Raw genomic sequence first — 21,748 nt, 5'->3', positions numbered from 1 at the left:
TTATTCTGAGACTTGTAGTCCTGTTTTACAATGGAATAAACAAGACTACCGGCCCCGTAATTGAGGGGAAAACCCTGGACTGGAGCCGCACATAGAGAAGAGAAATTTGCCAATTTTCAGTCCGGTCTCACCCATGGCCCTCCATTTCTTCTCTGTCTTGTGTGCCAGCATACCACTGCCTCAACCCTGAATTTCCAGTAGTCTTCAGATCTGCCTACCCTGTGGTCACGTTATATCGAATTAAGTCAAGAATTTCGTTTTTTTGTTACAAACCTGTGCCATTTGGCACAAGTGGAGCAAATGAAGACTACAACTCCCAGAATGCACTGGTTTGTAAAATGACGACTCCCTCTCCTCAGAATTGGACACCTGGCCGCGTGTGGAGAAGGAGCGCTCTGAGGTAAGGTGCGGCCCGGCTCGCCTGTCACCCAGGCCTACTCTTCCCCTCCATCGCCCCGACGACCCTGCCGCCACCCTTCCCCCCTCGGCGGCCTCACCTGAAGCGCTCCTGGCCGGCGGTGTCCCAGATCTGCAGCTTGATGCGCTTGCCCGGCTCGATCTCCACCAGCCGGGAGAAGAAGTCCACGCCCACCGTGGGGTCGGACACCTGCGCGAAGCGGCCCTCGGTGAAGCGGCGGATCAGGCACGACTTCCCCACCGTCGAGTCCCCGATCACGATCAGCCGGAACTGGTAGAGCCAAATGGCCTCCATCTTTGATTCGCAACAAAAATCAAATGGAATCGACGCCGGTCCTCCGCGCCGAGGCTAGCTCCGCATCCCGGGCGGGAGGCTCGGGGCCCGGCTGCTCTCCGGTCCCTGTCCGCGGCGTCGGTCGATGTGAGTCCGCGGCCGGCAGGGGGCGCCCGCTCCTCCTTTTGGCTGAAAGCACCAAGGGAAGGGCCTACGCACCCGGCCGTGCGTGTGTAGCAGCACACTGACCCCGCAGCCGTGTGTCTGTACCCCACCCTGACAACTAATGCCAGCAGTGATAAAAGAAACCTGCAAACAGAAGGTTTGAGCGGGGAGCAGCTGCAGCCAAGTGTCTGTATCCCCACGGTGGCAGATATGGCAGCCTGCAGTCCTCACACCTTAAGCTGCAGCTGTATGCCTCCAACCTCCCAGCTCACTCCATGGCCAAGAACAAAATACAAACTGCACGCCAAGCCCCAGCTCACTGCTCCCTTGGTAGTGTGTATCCTTGTGTGCATTTAGTCCTCCTCTCAGCTGGCCCAATGTAGGGAGATGCTCAGCTTACAAAATCACTGCAGGAGAGTGTTTATCCTTGACCCGTGTGGGAGAGATGTTGTGTTTTCCTGCATCTGTGAGGGGGAGACACTCGGAGAGAGATGATTCGCTTCTTGTATCGGTGTTAGATAGATGACATGTTTACTAAACCTGTGTGGAGGAGAAACGCAGAGATATTTAGAGACAAGTTCTGTGTGTGGGGGCCGGAGGGGGAGATTTGGGGGTCCCGGATTTTGCCTGGAGAGATATTCCGTTTCCGTCCCTGCCCCACAGTGCGCAGCTCAGAGGTCACACGCACGGCGCCTCCATTTTATAAAGCCCATGACAGCGTCTCTCCTGACACACGTATCCGGCTTCTATCTGCGATGGAACAAATGTCACGGATTTTATCCCGTCTGCCCCCGGTGCCGGGCCAGCGCCCCGTTCCTGTTTCTTTGTATTGAAGAAGGCGGGGTACGTCACCGTCTTTTTTGCTCAGTTCCTCCTAGAAATTACCATGTGGTGCTATAAGAGGTGTTTTGAGTCCCTTTCTCTGAGAGCGGAGTCGGTGTTCTGCGCCCCTTCCACCACCCGGGCTCCATTGCAAGGTGAGGCTCTTCCAAGGGCGTCAGGGGGTTCGCAGCCTGCAGACAGGCACACTGCCTCGAAGACAGCTGCCCCCCAGCGCAGGATTCCTCCTGTTTCCTTTTCTGGCTTGTGTTATGTCAGTGGATATAACGCCTTTCTCGTTGTTCTTCTTTCACGGCAGGGAGATGCTGAGCAGAAGGATGCTGGGATCACAGAGCTGATGAAATGGCAGCAACATCAGCACCAAACACTCTGACTCATCGTTGGCATCAGCAACTACCGTAATAACGCGAAGAGCAGCCCAGTGCCTGCGTACCGTATTCACGGGAAGAGCTGCCCGTGAGAGGCTTGGTCCATAACCTACATCTCATCCCTGCCATAGGCGGACCCTCACTGGTAGTCGCATGAGAGCATGTCCTTGTGTTCATTTGCATACAGACAACTTAAAACAAGAATTGGCACTGCCAATAGGACTGGCTTTAAAGTAATGTTGAACGGTAATCATTACAAGAAATTGCATGTTAATGAATATGTATTCGTGTAGCAGCTATAACTGTAGAATAATATTGTTGTCAGTTAAAAGGTCAGATGACGGTTGCACTGTCAAGCCAGACCTAAACATCCATGCAGGTTAATGACTACCCTCCTGCCATGAGTGCTGCTGCCCGAGAAAAACACAATTAATTAACTAGTTATCTAAGACACTCTTACAGGTTTACAGTGTCATGTTTGTGCCCCATAAAGGTCAAGCTCAGCTAGCTGCTTCAAGAAACAAAATGATAGCTGCTGTGTTGAGGGCAAGCACTTTTTTGTGAAGCTCACAACTTCTGCCCAATCAAAACATGTACTCCTGTCTCCCAACATGTGGGCGAAGCCAAAGCCCCTATCAAGTGATGCTCACATAATTATCTGATGATAGCTGCAGTGTCAAGCCAGACTATAATAACCCCAGTTTTACCTATGCAAGGAGGTCTTTTTTGTTTTTTTCTATTGCAGTGTATACTCTCTTTTTTAAAGTTACATGTAAGGTACATAATATGCACAACAGGAGGTAAATAAATATCCAAGTTTTCACACCTACTGTACTTGCAGTGTATTTATCTGATAGATTTGTTTTTACAAATTGTAGCCTCAGATTCAGGAGACCTACATGTGAATCCCGACTTAAGCACATTGTGTGATCCTGTGCAAAAACTTTATAATCCAAGAATCTGCATGTTTGTTGTTTATGGTGCTGTTTTGTCATGTGCCACTGCTCTTCTTTTATGAATTGTAATCTAACTTGAACCTGCGTGCGATCCATGAGCAATAGGGCACTCTCACCTATACCAAGGTAATAACATGCTGTTTGTCCTCTGCACATGCAAAAGAAACAGTTGATAGACAGAATGCTGGACAATGCAAACATTCACCCCCAGTCACAAGGATATGGGTTTAATCCATCATTCTTTTGCTCACTACACCACCCCAGTTTGGACCCAGCCAAACGCAAATCAGTCTTAACCCTGTTCCTGATGGGAACAGTCCAGCCGAACTGTCAAGCCAGGTCCTCCCTGGACCAGAAACAAGCATCCTGGGACCGGTTTCAGGGCATCGCCCTTCATCAGCCAGGCTAGCTTGAATCCAGTGGTGTAGTGAGCACATGACCGACTTCTAGGCATACCCTTCCCACTTAGGGCACATATGCAAAAGAAACAATTGATGGACGAAATGCTGGACAATGCAAACATTCACCCCCAGTCACAAGGATCTGGGTTTAATCCATCATTCTTTTGCTCACCACACCATCCCAGTTTGGATGCATGCATTCATCTTTAGTATTACACTTGTTTCGGAAATATGTTTTTTTGGTCCACATTTATTTTCACTGACTGATGTACTGAAAAACATTACTTTCACATTTGACAGTACAGTTAGAATAGCTAGTAAAGTTAATTTAAAGGACTAACATTAAATTAATAAAAAAAGAATGTAGAAGTGAGAAATGAGGCCTAGTCATACTGGGGGTGTAAATACCATTTTCGTCTTAAGCAAGATTACTTGTCGGGCAAATTGATTCCAAAGATATGCTACAGATAAAACTTGCTGGGAATCGTAGGAGTAAATAGCACAGATGCAAAGAGGCATGACATGCACTATTATGAGAATTGGGTGCAAATTGTACACCCTCTATTTGGCACAGACGTGCTAACTCAAATTAGCAGTGCACAATTTACACCCGCTGTGACATAATCTGGTCTCAAAGGTTCTGTAACAAAGTAGTATGTTATAGTTCATTAGAGCACTGGAATGTTGATAACTTCATTGAAGGTAATGGAATGACTCTGGTCCAAAATTGGGTGGTATTTTCAACATGTTATGAGTGGTGGATGTATTATGTGAAATCATAAGCGGTGCATGATGGATGTGGAGGTCAAGAACGACGCCGGACCACCCTGAGTGCATGGACAGACCAGATGGGAATCCTTGCAGCATGACTGAGATGTGATAGAACCACATACAATGAGGTCCATACTCCATTATTTCCCCAGAGCACCTCCAGGCCCGACTTCTCTCGCCCTGGACCCTATGCATAAGTGGTTTGGCAACGGGAACCTGACAGAGAGTCGAAGGAGATAGTGGGCCAAGATCCTGGTCCTTAACACCAGATCCTGCCAGAGACATGGTTCCTATAATATCAGGGAGGGACACATAACAGATATAACAAGATGGGAGTAAGGGTTCCACAATCACCTGCAAGACAGAACCGCTTCCATGAGCTTACAGGCCTCCCCTGATCATGGCTACATCGTAGACGGACTATACAGCTTGTAGGCACCTTGCTGTGTGTTTGTGTTTTGTGTATCATGTCCTATTTCTTCTGTCCAAGAACCCCACGGTTATGGTTCTACTTTGCATTCATACCATGATTTATTATCATATTGTTTATGGAACATGGACTGCTGACGGATATGAACATTGCTAAGTCATGCCTGGTCGGTAGCATGCATGCCCTTGTTGTTTGTATATTAAAATAAAAAAAATACATTTAAAAAAAGAGTGCATGACGGGGACACAAGTTATGTTAAGATCTTATTTCTAAACCCAACTATAATTTCACCTTGTTTGTTTTTAGAGAATTTCTGAGTTTTTTGATCATCTTCTAAGTTGAATACATGCTTGACCCTCCATGTGCAACCAACCCACACAGATTTTCGACTGTTTGCAGCTGTGATTGGCTGCAGGACCTGCCCTCCAACCCAGTTGAATACCCTATCATTTTTGTGTTTTAATTCCCCCAAATCATCGGCTTCGACCATATGTCAATGGAGTGGTTCAAATGGGCAGACCCCTAGGCAGGCTATGTGTCAAAACCCTTATCTACACTCCAATACATGTTACCCCTTTCAACACTATAACACTACATTTCCTCTACTTCAATAAATGTTTACTACCTTCTAATGTTAGCCTTCTCTAAACCATAAGGAGAATTTATGACATAAAGGGGGTTGCAGGCCTCGAAAAATTATAAAAATGTTAATAGACCTGCAGGTTTAGTGAGTTTAATAATCTGCGTGACCTATTTTTAATGCTCTTGACCTATAAACTGGTTTTAAATGATGTGATCTTGGGCAAATAATTTAATTCATTGAGCTGACATTTTCTTAATTATCACATATGAGAGCCTTCAATGTTCGAGTTCAGCATGTCTGCTGCACAAAACCCCTTTTGTTTGATTTAATAGACTAACATTTCTTTCCATATATAATACAAATCTAGCCACATATAGGTTACACATGACCCCTGACTTGCCTCTTAGTTCATTAACAGCAGTTCAATCAGGGTGGGAGCAGGAATGCTTCTTAAATAATTTTTAAAAACTATCCTTTTAATAAACACATAACTCAAGCATAAAGCAGTAGCACATTGTTCTTTGTAATCAGTAGATTTTACAATGAAATTGCCTTCAAACTTTCCCACTGACCTGCAGCTTCACTGATAAAACTATATAGTGTACAAACAATGTTTGGAAGTAGAGTTTCTGCAAATATGTGTCACTTGCACCTCACCAAGTAAAGTGTTCTGGTTGTTTTCCTCCTATTTAACTCTGTTTGCATTACACTTCTTAGTTACAAACAAAATGTGCTTTTGCAATTACTGATATATTTAGAAATATTTGTAATATTAATTTACAGGCTATTTATTTAAATGTTATGTGTTAGAGAACAATAACTGACCTCTTCAGACAGCTCACTTGACAAAAACCTCTAGTAAGAGAGAGAAAAATAAACCTCATTTCCAAGCAGCAATTAGTTAAAAGACAAACTGCCATTTGACCTCTTTCCTTGAACAGACAGCAAATGTGTCAAGATAAAAACAAGATTTAATGGCATCTTTAGTGCTTATTCACTTTCTGAATTAACAAACACCTGTTCCTTTCCAGCCTGAGTTTACTCACCAGAGGAGACTAGTAGGTGCTAAAAATAGCTCCACCTGATAACATTTTACTGCCAGTTGGGAGTGGGTGTGTAGATTTATAGAGGCCTGGTGTGGGAAGGGCAGGTAAAGGAAAGTCCCGGGACTTTGCAGGAGCCAGCAATGGGGGGTGGCGGTCCCCAGGGCCATATTTGGCTTCAGGTGGGGGCAGCGTGGCCTCCCACCCAGTATTATTTATTTTGGCCTCGGAGAGGTGGTGGTCCGAGGGGGCTGTGCTGCCCCCGCAAATTATTATTGCTCTGAAAGGTGGTGGTCCACTAGGCTTCTACAAGCCCAAGAGGGGGGTCCACATGGCCCATTCCTTTATTCAAAACAAAGTCCCAGGAATTGGTGGCCCCTGTGTTTCTAGAAGCACAGGAGGAGGATCCGCGTGGCCCCCTCCATTATTTAATATAAAACTCAGGGAAGTGGTGGTCCCCAGGGCTCAAGACCCTCAGGATAGGGCCCCTGCGCCTTCCTCCTTTTTATTATAAAATGCTCCCGGGACCAGGCTCACTTGGGGGCCCTTTTCAAAACAAGTGTGGGGGCCTTTGCTTGTTTTAAAAAAAACATTTTGCTACAAATTCATGAATTTAAAAAAAATGTTTTTCTGCCCTGCTGGAGACCCTCTGGGACCCCAAGGCTTAGGGGTCAGGGTATTCCTACCCGGCCCCTTTTCAGATTTTGTTTTGGGAGGACTTGTCTGAAGCCGAGACCCAAGATGGCTGCCAACACATCCTGTTGAAATGTTGGCAGCCAATCAGAGCTCTGCAGATCTCTGCACAAGCTTGTCAGTATTTGAGAAGGCTTCGCGATTGTAGGTACATTTGGATTTCCATGAATTTCTCAACAACTACTGGGCGGATTTACACCAAATAACATAGTGTGATCTCCGTAACCAATTCTACCTTTTTGCCAAATTTGATGTAATTCCGTCCAGTGGTTCGGGCTGTAGTTGTGTTCAAATCTCTTACAGGAATTAACATGGGAAACACACTTTTTTTTTTTTACCCCCCCCCCCCCTTTTTCTCAGTCCCTGCTTGATGGATCCCAATGAAGCTTTCCTTGCGCAACAAGAATAACTGCCATACATTTTTGGGAAAATTTTGTGAAGAGTCCACAAACGGCACCAACGATATAAGCAAGACAAAAAAATCATTTTCCTAAGGAGATATGGTCCTTACTATATATACCTACTGACAACTGCCATTAAGTAATATATATATATATATATATATATATATATATATTATATATATCCAACCAAACGAGTCGCTGTAGACCCCTGCCGCTTGTCAAAGGCGGGCCTCGGATGGGATAGCGAATCCCAATACATCCAACCAAAACCTTCTCCAGTCAAGAAAAAGAGATCCGGGCCACTTGGAAGTGCAAAGCGTGTTTATTTAATGGCTTTCTCGACGCGTTTCGCAGTAAGATCTGCTTTTTCTCTGCTGGTTTTCAGAGGTGGGGAGACGCACACGAAACACAGTTTGCAGCAGCAATGTTGAATGGCAGTTAGAGGCACCTGACGCGTTTCGTTTGTCTTTCAAACTTCTTCAGAGGTGTGGCCTCAGTTTCTGGGAGTTTGTCCGTGGGACACAGGTGTGATTTTATGCAGTGGTGCCGGCCTCTTGGTGAACACACCCATTTTGCAACGGCACGGCATTCTGGTAGCTGTAGTCCCTCCAGTGTTCTTCGCTGTGTTATACTCCTTCTGTTAGTTTGCCAAGGGGGAGGTGTTTTATTCTCTCACTTCCGCGGAGTGCCTTATGGATTGCAGTGACTTGGTCTAATACGCTGCATTGCCAGTTTCCATGCTCTCGTGGCTAACTCAGCATGCTGTGTCCTGCTAATCCATTGTTCGTTAGGCTCTCTGCACGCTCAAGGGTGAGTTCGTCACTGTCTTTGCCTGGATCGTTCCAATCACGATTTGCCAGGTCTGTGTTCCTCCCTAATTGCTTCCCAGTCATTGATGGGACTGCTCGGGATCCATATATATATATATGTTAACTTCGGTCCAAGGCATAATTAACTCACGAAATAATATCCAGAATGACACGGAGTCACAAAACACACAAAGTTCGCAGGACTTCCCAATCCTCAATACCCAACAAGCAAGGAGTCTGATAAATAAAAAACCGGAAACTCCGTTTAAAAGAAAATCCAAGTTTGTGCCCATCACGACCAAAGACTCGATAGATGTTTTCAATGATACTGTGGTCGCCCAAGTAAAAAAATTACATACAAAAATCCAGATGACTAAGAAAAGAAAAACCAAGGAACAAATCCAATATGATCTCTTATTAGAAAAACTAAAGAAGGACAATAAAGTGGTGATAAGAAATTCAGATAAAGGAGGAAACATCGTGTTATGGCCCCTAGCACAATATCTCACTGAAGCAAACAACCAGCTCAGTGACACACAATGTTTCCACCACAGCTCTCCAATCAAATATAAACACATGCAGGATGAATTGGGTAGCAAGTTACTGGTGTGGAAAAGTTTGGGACTTTTGAATATGGAGGAATTCAAATTCCTAAAAAAGGAACATCTCCGCACGCCAGTGATTTACTTTATAGCAAAAATACATAAAAACACGGAGACACCTCCTGGACGACCGATCATCGCGGCATGTGATGGTCCACTCGAAAATTTGTCACAGTACATAGACTTCTTTTTACAAGAACATGTCTGCAAATTGGAGTCGTACGTAAAGGATACTGGAGATTTTTTGTCTAAAATAGCAAAAGTCAAATGGGAAAATGGATATCATCTAATAACCCTTGATGTCTCCTCATTATATACCTGCATTAGAAATATAGATGGAGGTAAAGCTGTTCAGCATTTCCTATCTAAGAGACGTATTGAATTTACAATGCACAACAAAATGCTTATTGACATGCTATTATTTTGTTTGGAACATAATTTTTTCCTTTTTAACAAACAAATGTACCGTCAGGTCCAAGGTGTCGCCATGGAGGCCAGCTTCTCCCCCAGTTATGCCTGTTTATTTATGGGCTGGTGGGAGGAGCTGGTCCTCAGGGGGCAATATCGGGACACATGTATGAACAATATTGTATCATGGTTACGGTGATGGAGCAAGGATTCGCACGTAAAGCGACTTGCTCTCACTCATGAACCTCGTTTAAATTATAATCATATTAATCCAACTGTTCGTCTCATATTTAGCATTTTCCCCAACACGCGGGCGTTCCCGAGAGGCTTGCCTGTGTGTCTTTTCATCCTCACAATGCTTGCACTAAGGAAATGGCTGCTTTGCAGAAATTCAGTCTGCGCATGCGTCGGTCATACCCATGTGATGTGACGCACTCGCATTCTGGAGGGAATCTGTTGCTCATGCGCACTGTGGCAAACATGGCCGCTTGTCTCTCACCACGCTCTATGCCTGCAACTGCTGCTTTAGCCTATCTGACTTTTCGCACTAAACCTTAATGCTATAGATGATATAAAGTAAGGGGTGTGTAAAATTTTATCACGGTATACAGTGTGATCATTTTTATGTGTGATTCTAATTTGTTCTCGCTTACCTTTCATGTATCGCGTCTTTGGGGGCCGGTAAATCACGAGCAACGCCATTATGAAGCTCCTCTGAGAAGTGAAAAGGGATTGGTAACGGTTATCAGGAGCGCACAGCACAACGTCAAGGTTAATGTAACAGAACAAATTATCAAGCAGGTGCTCAGGAAGAGGTGGGGGGCTGGTTACCACAGTCCCCAAGGCAAACCTAGGTCCAAACAGTAATTGTAGTCCTCCGAGCACTCAATATTATCAAAAAAGAGTCTTTATGTAGTTTTCATTCTTTTAATGTCCACTCTTCATCCAAATCAAATCCAAATTTCCATCAAACGATTGCTTGCAGCCAACGCGCGTTTCGTCAAGTCCGTATAGGACAATTTGACTTCCTCAGGGCTAGCTAATGGTAATTGTCTACCCTCGGACCATCCAAACGAAATTCCTTAGAAAATATTTTCTGTTCAGTATATGCACTCACCATATAGTGGTAGGATTATTGTATGTGTCTCCAGCGCGTATATTTTTGTCCAAAGTCCTCACTTATAATCAGAATTTCAATGTATTATTCCAATCAATTCCTAAAGTGAATTAATATCTGTGTCAGTAATAGTCGCTACGAGTTATTTAGCCCAGTACATATATTTATGTGTACCTCACCTTATATTCCAGTATCTGTACATAAGCGTTTATTTCACTGTTTCTTCAAAAATCCTCCGTGTTAAAAAGGATCAGTGACACGAGTCCGTGTCTAATAAAAGAAAAGTACAATAGTAAGTCTCGTATTATCCCCAATTGTTAGCTCTAAAGTTATGACAATATCACTGCACTGCGTCCGTTTTGCTCACCGTTTAGTCAGTATCGTAGTTTTCTCAATCTGGCGTTCCGCGCGGGCGCCATCTTTTAGTGGCAATTTATAGTGAAATACATGGGAGACATCTTGTGGTGTCTAAATATACTCGCAAAGCACCGACACCGACACTTTTGCACCGAGTTAGTCACCTGTTTGTGGAGCGCGGCGGACCTGCTGCCCAGCGGACCTTTCTTTCTTTCCTGACATCGGAGCCACGACTCGCCGGACCCGCTTCGCGGGTCCCGCAGCGCGTCATCTGCCTGGGGGCTGCATCGAGGAGCTGAGGAGGAGCGCGGGGTCAGGCAAGTGATCTAGCGGGGCTGCGAGCAAGGCAGGGGACTCCAGTGACCAGGAGCCCCTGCGCGCCCAACCAGCAACACCTGGGCTGCTCTCCCCGCTGGCCACGCCCCCCGCCAACGGAGCCAAAAGCTGCCTCAACCCCAGAGCCTGTGGGACACTTTTGCACCGAGTTAGTCACCTGTTTGTGGAGCGCGGCGGACCTGCTGCCCAGCGGACCTTTCTTTCTTTCCTGACATCGGAGCCACGACTCGCCGGACCCGCTTCGCGGGTCCCGCAGCGCGTCATCTGCCTGGGGGCTGCATCGAGGAGCTGAGGAGGAGCGCGGGGTCAGGCAAGTGATCTAGCGGGGCTGCGAGCAAGGCAGGGGACTCCAGTGACCAGGAGCCCCTGCGCGCCCAACCAGCAACACCTGGGCTGCTCTCCCCGCTGGCCACGCCCCCCCGCCAACGGAGCCAAAAGCTGCCTCAACCCCAGAGCCTGTGGGACACTTTTGCACCGAGTTAGTCACCTGTTTGTGGAGCGCGGCGGACCTGCTGCCCAGCGGACCTTTCTTTCTTTCCTGACATCGGAGCCACGACTCGCCGGACCCGCTTCGCGGGTCCCGCAGCGCGTCATCTGCCTGGGGGCTGCATCGAGGAGCTGAGGAGGAGCGCGGGGTCAGGCAAGTGATCTAGCGGGGCTGCGAGCAAGGCAGGGGACTCCAGTGACCAGGAGCCCCTGCGCGCCCAACCAGCAACACCTGGGCTGCTCTCCCCGCTGGCCACGCCCCCCCGCCTATCACCAAATCAACACATAGCTGCAGTATCTTAAGGAGTGCGGGATCTCCGCTTCGCGGGAGCGACCGGGAGAAGCCCGGGACAAGGGCGGGACCGTTTTAGGCCGTTCGAGGCCTAAGAGGCCTGGGCTGGGCCACGTTATTTGGCCCCACGGCTAGTCATTGCACCTGAGTCTGTTTCTATTATCCTGCGGCAAGCCCCCCACTGACCATCATGTGCACACGAACCACACGAAGTAAAACCGCAAGGGGACTTGGTGGACCTAGTGGGACCTTGGATGACTTTTTATTTAAGACTAACTTGGCGATTGACCACGAAATTAACAAAATGCAACACAGAGTCTCTCTTGAACTTGATGCTGCCCGCAAATTGTCTCTTAATATTGCTTCCTCGAAAAAATCGTCACTTGGTAACCTTGCCCTAGCACTTACCCCTGAGCGGACAACAGGCCCACGCCCCTTGCTCACTTTAGCTGATATACATCTTTGCCCCTCTCAGCCCCTAAGTGACCCGGATAGGGAACCTCCATCTAACCCGGCGGAGGAGGTAGCGCCAGTTAAACCTGTAGTCAGTACAAGCTCAAAGGCGAAGAGCAAATCACCTAGGGTTGCAACAAGGGCTAACACCATTGCGAATAAAAAGGCGCTACAGCAAAAAAAGAGCTTGGCCAGATCTGCCTTTGCTCGCAAGAAGGCTAAAATTGCGAGAGCCCAGTTCTTTAATTGCCGACGCCCATTGATCGCCTCAGCACATGGAGAACCAAACGATAATACCCACACTGACAGCATCGCTTGTGCCACCACCTATGCTCCGGATGGAGCTTCGAATGTCACCCAGGTGGTAGCATCTCCTGGCTCGTGTGTAGAGGGGTCAAGAGAGGGAAGTTTGGGTGGGGCGGAGAGGGACAATAGGGGTGACGAGGAATTTGTACATACTGTTTGGGTCACTCTTAAGAAATTACTCACCCCCTTGGAACTCAAACTTACTAGAATAGAAAACCATCTGCTTGAGATGGATAAGACAATAGTTACACTGGCCAGCCTTAGTCTCAAGCAAATGGAAGCTAGATTTTCACAGGGGGGGGGGCTCACCTTTACAATGCCTAGAAGTAGATGCATCTGCTGCTCCTATTGAGCGACCCAAACCTGTACCCAAACCACGTACAATAATAGGAAATAGTATCCCCATCATCCCAATTGCAAAAGCAGGCCCCTCCATTGTGCCCCCAGTACCACCCAAATCCAAGCCCAGTGCCCCTCGAGCAGGGGCTGAATCACACACTGCACGACCAAAACCTAACCCACCAGCCGATCGGCAAACTATTCAGCCAGCCCCCAATGCTCAGCCACCCCTTGAACCCAGTAGACCAAACTTCCGTGGGGGCTACATAGATTTACCACCGGAAGCTAGTCCATATGTCGCCATCTTAGCCGGTGTACCGACCCTTGACCCACTAACAAAAGAGGACCATTGGTCCCTCAAAAACAAGGTCATACACTGGCTAAATACAAACAGACAGCTCCCTAGCCATCTAAGAAGCCGGGTTCTAATGGTCCGAAGAGTACCGTGGATTGGACCGAGCCATAAATCCATCTTGGGTGATTGTATAGTGGTGACGTTTGCTGATCCTAACACTGCACACCATCTCTGCTCATGGGCCCCTTGCATAAATGACAAGTCAGTTGTCGTCAGACCCCTCACCTTTTTCTATCCCCCTAGAAATTTGGACAGGACAGGTGGGACTTGGTCAACATTCCAAAAGTCTAGAAATAGGGGTTATAGGTATGAGGGACCTAGCCAGAGTAGTTGGTGGCAGGGAGCTCCAACGTCTAATATGTTTGGCTGCCTGGAGGAGGTTGACTGACTCGGGGGGGGGGGCAAACACAAAAGGGGAGCTGACAGTCCCTAGTACGAACCCCACAAGAGATGATAGCACAGGCTGCCAAATGTGCCTTCATCCGAACTAACATGTGTTCCCACTGACCACTATTCTTTCCAGGCTGATGTAGGAACCCCGGCCCACCTTGTTTCCCCTTGTACTAATAGCCTAGATGGCCAACTTAAAATAATATCCTGGAACATTGCGGGTCTTAGGGGTCGCTTGGACAATGATGACTGGGCTGATTATATTTCCTCTCACGATGTCATCCTGTTCCAAGAAACCTGGTCAGTAGCCCCACTCTTCAGACAAGGTTATCTTAACTTCTATAAACCGGCAACTCAGGGTATGAAGGGCAGGGCGTCGGGTGGTCTCTCCATCTGGATAAAAATCAGCTTGGGTTTTAATATTAGAGAAATAGTAGAGACAAATCCCGACCTGCTTTGCATATCCCTAAGGAAGGCGAACTGCAAAGAAATACTCCTCATTAATATTTATGCTAGAGGTTGCCAGGGCGGCAAGAAGCAACCGATCCTTAATGATCTGGAAGCCCTCTTGAATGAGCACAAAAGTGACCAACTCACCTTAGTGGCCGGGGACTTGAACTGCTCATTTGAGCCTATTATGAACCTTGCCGAAGATGTTGGCTTAGACGAGGACTCTGCATGGAACATCCCTCCGTTAACAATCACCAAGGCTGTCAGGGGAACGGAGGCAGCTTTCCATTGGCTTGGGCTGTGTCTGGAATGGGGGTTCCGAGCCGTAAATGGTCGTAGCTCATCTGATAAGGAGGGGAAGCCAACCTTCGACAATGGGTCTTGCGCAAGTCGCATTGATTACATACTCATTAACATCGAATCTTGGGCATCCATGTCTGACATGATTATAGATAGCAGGCCGGAGAGTGATCACAACCCCCTCTCTCTAGTACTTAAGGTCCCAGGGTTAGCGCCACCTCAGGAGGAATTAGACTGTATCACATCTGACCTCGTCTTGTGTGATAACAGAAGACGGGTCAAATGGTCCAAGGTGATAGCTGACCCCGAGTTTGTCAGCCAGATAGAAGAATTGGCTCTTATCACCAAAGAAAAGATGTTGGCACCTTCTCCTAGTGACCTGCCCACGACTAACAACGTTGACCTTCACGAGGCATGCTTTGTGGCAATTAAAGATCTTCTTACCAGACCATGCCGGAAATTGAAGGCTAAGCAAGGTAAAGGATGGTACAACAAAAACTGCAGGGAAGCCCACGGCACACTCATTGCTGCAGTCAAATCTAGAAACTCCCTGGCCATTAGAACAGCGAGACAGATTTATAAACGTACTATCTGGGAAGCAAAAAGGGACTGGGATGACTCCTATTGGCTTGACCTTCTTCATGCATGTGAGTCTTCCAACCAAATCAGATTCTGGGAGATAGTCAGGCGAGGAAGGGGTTCGGATACATCGTCCCCTGAAAATCATGTTTCAGCGGGAGATTGGGTGGAATTTTTTTCTGCTCAATTTGCCATCCAGAATGTTCCCCAGTCGGCCGAAGTGCACCCATCAGGGACCCAATCAGCAACACATGAGAATAGACTTATTTTTAGCTGCTCTGACACCAAACATGCTCTAGGATCCATCCAGTCCGGGAAAGCCCCAGGTATTGACGCCGTACCAGCTGACCTTTTCAAATTAAACCTAGATCTGTGGGTCCCCTATATTACTATCTTAGCCAACTCGATAGCAGCTGGGGAAACAATACCGCAGTCTTGGAAAGGGGCTGAAATAATACCGGTTTTTAAAAAGGGGGATCGATCTTTACCAAAAAATTACCGCCCAATTAGCCTGATCGACACCATCCAAAAAGTGGTAGCACGAATGGCCCTAGCTAGAATACAGGGGTGGATTGAGCAAAACAACATACTCTCCCCCCTGCAGGCAGGGTTTAGATCAGGCACCAGCACCCTAGACCAGGTGTTTCGGCTAACCATGTTATACTGGAAGGTGGTCTTTTTGGGCGGGGGGGTCATATATGCGGCCTTTGTCGACCTTTGGTCGGCATTTGATATGGTTCCCAGGGCCAAACTTTGGGATGCCCTAAAAAGCATGGAATTTCCCCCAGACCTTTTAGACCTGGTCAGACGCCTTCATGAGGACAACTTTGCGCGAGTAAGATGGGGCAACCAGGGACAGGTGACTGCTAGCTTCCCTGTAGAACGAGGAGTCCGGCAGGGCTGCGTGCTAGCCCCCACCTTGTTCCTCTTGTTTATTAACCGGGTGGTTGCTTTCTTCAATGAAATCCACACAGACGCACCCACCCTGGGAAACACAAAATATCCTCTGCTAATATTTGCTGATGACACCCTGCTCCTCTCCAGGACCCGTAGTGGCCTGCAGGCGGCCTTAAATAGATTTTCTGAGTTTTGTACACAAAATGACCTCCAAATTAATACAGACAAAACCAAATTTATGATTTTTAACAAAAACAAGCCCATCACCAGCTCATTTTCTTTAGAGGGTGTTCCGATAGAACAAGTTAAAGTGATGTCCTATCTGGGTGTAACCTTGGACCACCAACTCACTTGGAAACCCCAGCTGGAAGTGCTAGCCCTTAAGTTTATTCGCCTTTCAGGGTGCCTACTAAAGGAACAGAAAAAATCACTAACGAAGCGTATTACACCTGCTTTAAAAATATACGATGCTAAAGTGAATGCGGCTACACTGTATGGTGCGGATATCTGGGGGTATATAGGTTTGTCTGCCCTTACCAACGCTCAGAACAAGTTCCTCAGGATGTTAGTGGGTCTCCCCCAATCTTCCCCCATTACCCCTCTGCTTTTAGACTTAGGTTGCAAACCGCTGGGTGAGATGGCCCAGTACCGTCTTGTCGCTCTTTGGCGTCGCCTTTGGACGACCGAAGAACTTAGCTTATTTGCCCAAGAACTTGGTGAGGTCAGAGCATTGTGGGGTGCCCAGAAAATTCCTTGGCTTAGGGAGGTAAAGCAGATACTGTATCTGATGGGCCTCCCAGAGCTATGGCTACATCCAGAATGCTCAAACTTCCCATCAAAAGCTGAATTCAAAGAGCTCTTCTGGGCTGTAAAAAAATCCGCTCTGGTCTCCCTCTCAGCTGCTAACAACCTAACAGGACAGTTTCTTATGCACAAATTAACCCCTGTTCTGGAACCATACTGGGACTTGATTTGTAAGACGCTTGATCGCAAGCTGTACCATCAGTTCCGAGTAGGAACCTTACCGATCAAGTCCTTTACTGCAAAGTGGGCATTAAATTCTAGCGATAAATGCCCCTTTTGCCCTGAACACGTAGAAAGTCTGGGCCATGTATTTTTTGCATGTCCTGCCTATCGACAGCCCAGACTAAAATGGTTGAGACCAATTTGTAAAACTTTAAATTGTGGGGGTAGCCACACAGCCCTTCTTAAATTAAGAGATCTACGCACTGCCAAATCTGTGATTTGTGTAGCAAAATTTTTGGGTTGGATGTGGCTTATCCGTGTAAAGAATCTGTAAACTGTTTTATCAATTTTTAATGTTATATACCACATTTTATATATGGGGGTCTTTTTGTACAATGTTGTTTACTGGAAATGTTTTTATCTGTGTCTTTTATGAATTTTTTTATTCGAAATAAAGACTATTGACTATGACTACTCGCAAAGCGGCCAATATGTTAAAGTAATCCTAGACTCGCCATAGATTAGATATTATTTCAAGAAGTTATGACAGTATCCCTATTCTCTGTCTGTACGCTCATCGTTAGTCACTTTCATAGTACTCTCAATCCGGCGTTTCTGCGCGGGCGCCATCTTTTAGTAGCAGTTCAAAGTAAAGTAAAAGCGGCCAATACGTTAAAGCGATCCTATACTCGCCATAGCTAAGATGTTGCCACAACTCATTACTTACTGTTAATACTGTTAGTCTCACATATATTGTGAGAATTCCAACTCGGGCGTTCGGTATAAGCGCCTTTTAAATGAATTCATCGAAGTAAGCGCCATCTTATAATGTCTACATATACTTGTGCAAGTAGTTTTGGGCTAAACAGATACTAGTCCCTCCATATTCAAGTGGACGTGTTACTACTATAAATCTTAAAAGTCAGTCCTAATGCCATACTAGTCATTTAGATAAATTCCCACCCTATGTGGCAAGATGCATCTTAATATTATTATTCTCTAGTCCTGTGAACCGCTGGGGTCCTCAGGTTAACCACAATCTTTTCCCTTTCTTTGTTTGTCAAAAATCATGCATTAACTAACATGTCTGCTCACTCTAAGCATAAGACATAACGGAGGGGCAGTGGGTTCAACAGTATTATTTTTAAAATTCAGTTGTAACCTACTCTTAGTGGAGTACTGGGTTCATGTACTCAATCAAAAAAACGTTTTTCTTCAATCATTTCCTTTTCAATAGAGTATGCAATGTTAGAGAGAAAATAGTAAATACTCGGATATCTTGTGTCACCATTCTTCAATGCTCTATAGTGTTCAGCAATTCTATCTCTGAGCCTTCTCTTGGTACTCCCTACGTAGATTTTACCACATGTACAAGAAATCACATAAATCACGTATGTTGTATCGCAGTTGATGAACATGCCAATAGTCGCATGTTCATCAACTGCGATACAACATACGTGATTTATGTGATTTCTTGTACATGTGGTAAAATCTACGATTGCATCGCATGTAATTCAGAATTTTGAAACTAAGGATCAACACGTTTTCTCCTACCATGGAATTGACCACATAAAACCTGACCCACGAGGAGGTAACAGAGTACTAGCACTGAGGAAACGAGAAGTACTCTGGTTGATTAGACTGAAAGCGGTTGAATGTGGTCTCAATGTAGATCATGAGTATGAGTTCTATCTTGGTAATTAAGGGAAGACTTTTGAATAGTAGAGTGAAAACTGTAATTGACAATGTTGGTGCCTATATTTCTGTTCTATGTTTAGTATTTACTATTTTCTCTCTAACATTGCATACTCTATTGAAAAGGAAATGATTGAAGAAAAAAGTTTTTTTGATTGAGTACATGAACCCAGTACTCCACTAAGAGTAGGTTACAACTGAATTTTAAAAATAATACTGTTGAACCCACTGCCCCTCCGTTATGTCTTATGCTTAGAGTGAGCAGACATGTTAGTTAATGCATGATTTTTGACAAACAAAGAAAGGGAAAAGATTGTGGTTAACCTGAGGACCCCAGCGGTTCACAGGACTAGAGAATAATAATATTAAGATGCATCTTGCCACATAGGGTGGGAATTTATCTAAATGACTAGTATGGCATTAGGACTGACTTTTAAAATTTATTGTAGTAACACGTCCACTTGAATATGGAGGGACTAGTATCTGTTTAGCCCAAAACTACTTGCACAAGTATATGTAGACATTATAAGATGGCGCTTACTTCGATGAATTCATTTAAAAGGCGCTTATACCGAACGCCCGAGTTGGAATTCTCACAATATATGTGAGACTAACAGTATTAACAGTAAGTAATGAGTTGTGGCAACATCTTAGCTATGGCGAGTATAGGATCGCTTTAACGTATTGGCCGCTTTTACTTTACTTTGAACTGCTACTAAAAGATGGCGCCCGCGCAGAAACGCCGGATTGAGAGTACTATGAAAGTGACTAACGATGAGCGTACAGACAGAGAATAGGGATACTGTCATAACTTCTTGAAATAATATCTAATCTATGGCGAGTCTAGGATTACTTTAACATATTGGCCGCTTTGCGAGTATATTTAGACACCACAAGATGTCGCCCATGTATTTCACTATAAATTGCCACTAAAAGATGGCGCCCGCGCATAACGCCAGATTGAGAAAACTACGATACTGACTAAACGGTGAGCAAAACGGACGCAGTGCAGTGATATTGTCATAACTTTAGAGCTAACAATTGGGGATAATACGAGACTTACTATTGTACTTTTCTTTTATTAGACACGGACTCGTGTCACTGATCCTTTTTAACACAGAGGATTTTTGAAGAAACAGTGAAATAAACGCTTATGTACAGATACTGGAATATAAGGTGAGGTACACATAACAAATATATGTACTGGGCTAAATAACTCGTAGCGACTATTACTGACACAGATATTAATTCACTTTAGGAATTGATTGGAATAATACATTGAAATTCTGATTATAAGTGAGGACTTTGGACAAAAATACACGCGCTGGAGACACATACAATAATCCTACCACTATATGGTGAGTGCATATACTGAACAGAAAATATTTTCTAAGGAATTTCGTTTGGATGGTCCGAGGGTAGACAATTACCATTAGCTAGCCCTGAGGAAGTCAAATTGTCCTATACGGACTTGACGAAACGCGCGTTGGCTGCAAGCAATCGTTTGATGGAAATTTGGATTTGATTTGGATGAAGAGTGGACATTAAAAGAATGAAAACTACATAAAGACTCTTTTTTGATAATATTGAGTGCTCGGAGGACTACAATTACTCCTCTGAGAAGTGTCATGTGATCTGGGAGAAACTCTACTGCGCAGAAGCTGAAACAAGCCAGCTGGCTCCTGAAGCCCGATGCGCCTGAGAACCCAGCACAAGACGATGAAATTCCACCTTGAACCTCAGAGACATTGTTGCTATACCCTGTACACTCGTATTTTCTACTGTATTCCTATGGATGGGAACGTGAACCCAAGGGGCGGATAAGCAAAATTTAAATATTTATGATGGGAACGTTGAATTCTAGGAGGTGACAATGACCGAATCACCTCTCCGACCAATCATAATGTAGGAAACTGTCATTGGCAACATTGGTGGGTGGTCTAAGGGACCCCAAACAGTATAATTGCCCTAGTGAAGCTTAGGAAAATTGTCCGACTTGTCCGAGTAGCAGACCTGTCACTGACCCTACAATCTCTATAGGTGCTCAATCTGGAGTGCTGCGGAGCACTCTGTCCATACTTTCCACAAACTCCTAGGGGTGGAAATAGTCTTAAGTGCTGGCGAAGAACTTTGCTGGGGAAATTCGAAAACCCAATCGGGGTTACTGGCGGATTACTTGCAGAAGGGGTAACGCAGGCGTTGCATCCGAAGCTGTGGGTGTTGGTCGTACCTTGGTGAGCCCAGTCCTGTCCCAAACCTGAGGGGTATCCTGTCCTGACTGCCCGTGAGCTGTACCTGCTCGCATTCTGGCATTCCTTTTCTGAGGGTACTTGTCCCCGTCCTTCCAAACTGACCCGTGGCCAGGGTTAGTCCTCATTCCTAATTAAGTAAATATTACTTGGTGGGTTTGCGACTCTCTCTCTCTCTCTCTCTCTCTCTTACTCGCCTTCTCCTTAATAAAGCACTCTTGCCCGTTATATTGCTCTATCACCTTGAAATGCAAATTATATGAAATTGATTATTAGAATTGTTCCACTTCTCTCCCCACCTGTAGGGAATTAACTGACTGTTATATTTTAGTGTGTTCCAGTTTTTCCCTTCCCTTTAGCATGGTTGCAGGGAACTTAGTAAGAATAGCATGAGTAGCCTAGCTTAAATATACATTCTAGATCCTATTCATGTCCCTCGCCCTAGTTTAAATTTGTGCTGAATAGCGTGTTCCCTAAATGCTCAGATCCCATAGTGTTCCCATATGCTCAAATGGTCCTTGCTCTAATTCATAGCTATATTTTGGTTGTGATCCTAATGCTTGATGTGTTATTTTGTATCTTGCTTATCTTGGCATATTCACTTTGAAATCTTTAGATAAACTTTTAAACATATCAGGTGTCTGTGGTTATTTTACGGATTACAGTATGGACAATGTATTTGGGTTTATAAAGTATATTCTTTCCCAGGAAACCTGTCACCTGTCCACTGCTAGCTCCTGATCCATTGGGAGTAATGTGCCTGTGGTAAGTCAGGTACATGAATAGCAAGTGGTGTAAGAGTCACCCCCCAAATTACTCATAGTGGCGTGCAAGGAATCACCCGGTTCAACCAAAACTCAGTCTTGGTTATACTCACGTCAGGGCCCAGTGCGTGAGAAAATTGGTAAAATCTTGACCCGGGTGACCTGCGCGCTCTATCAACGGTACATTGATGACCTGATAATAGTGTGGAAAGGCAGTAAAGAGGACGCACAGATATTCATTGACAGCATCAAT

The 21,748-nt window shown here is 45.5% G+C and overlaps 1 protein-coding gene across 1 annotated transcript in view; it reads right to left on the bottom strand.

The window, feature by feature from the left end:
- Nucleotides 1-1,207, bottom strand: part of RAB39B (RAB39B, member RAS oncogene family) — a 68,602-nt gene extending 67,395 nt beyond the window's left edge. Inside the window, exon 1 of the mRNA XM_086918482.1 lies at nucleotides 498-1,207. Coding sequence (XP_086774608.1) covers nucleotides 498-712 — 215 coding nt within the window. The 5' untranslated portion in view covers nucleotides 713-1,207. The remainder of the gene's footprint in view (nucleotides 1-497) is intronic.
- Between the last annotated feature and the right edge of the window lie 20,541 nt (nucleotides 1,208-21,748).

The sequence above is a fragment of the Lissotriton vulgaris genome, chromosome 4_1 (assembly GCF_964263255.1).
Source record: "Lissotriton vulgaris chromosome 4_1, aLisVul1.2, whole genome shotgun sequence".
NCBI classification, from domain to species: Eukaryota; Metazoa; Chordata; class Amphibia; order Caudata; family Salamandridae; genus Lissotriton; species Lissotriton vulgaris.
This window is presented reverse-complemented; position numbering and strand designations above follow the sequence as displayed.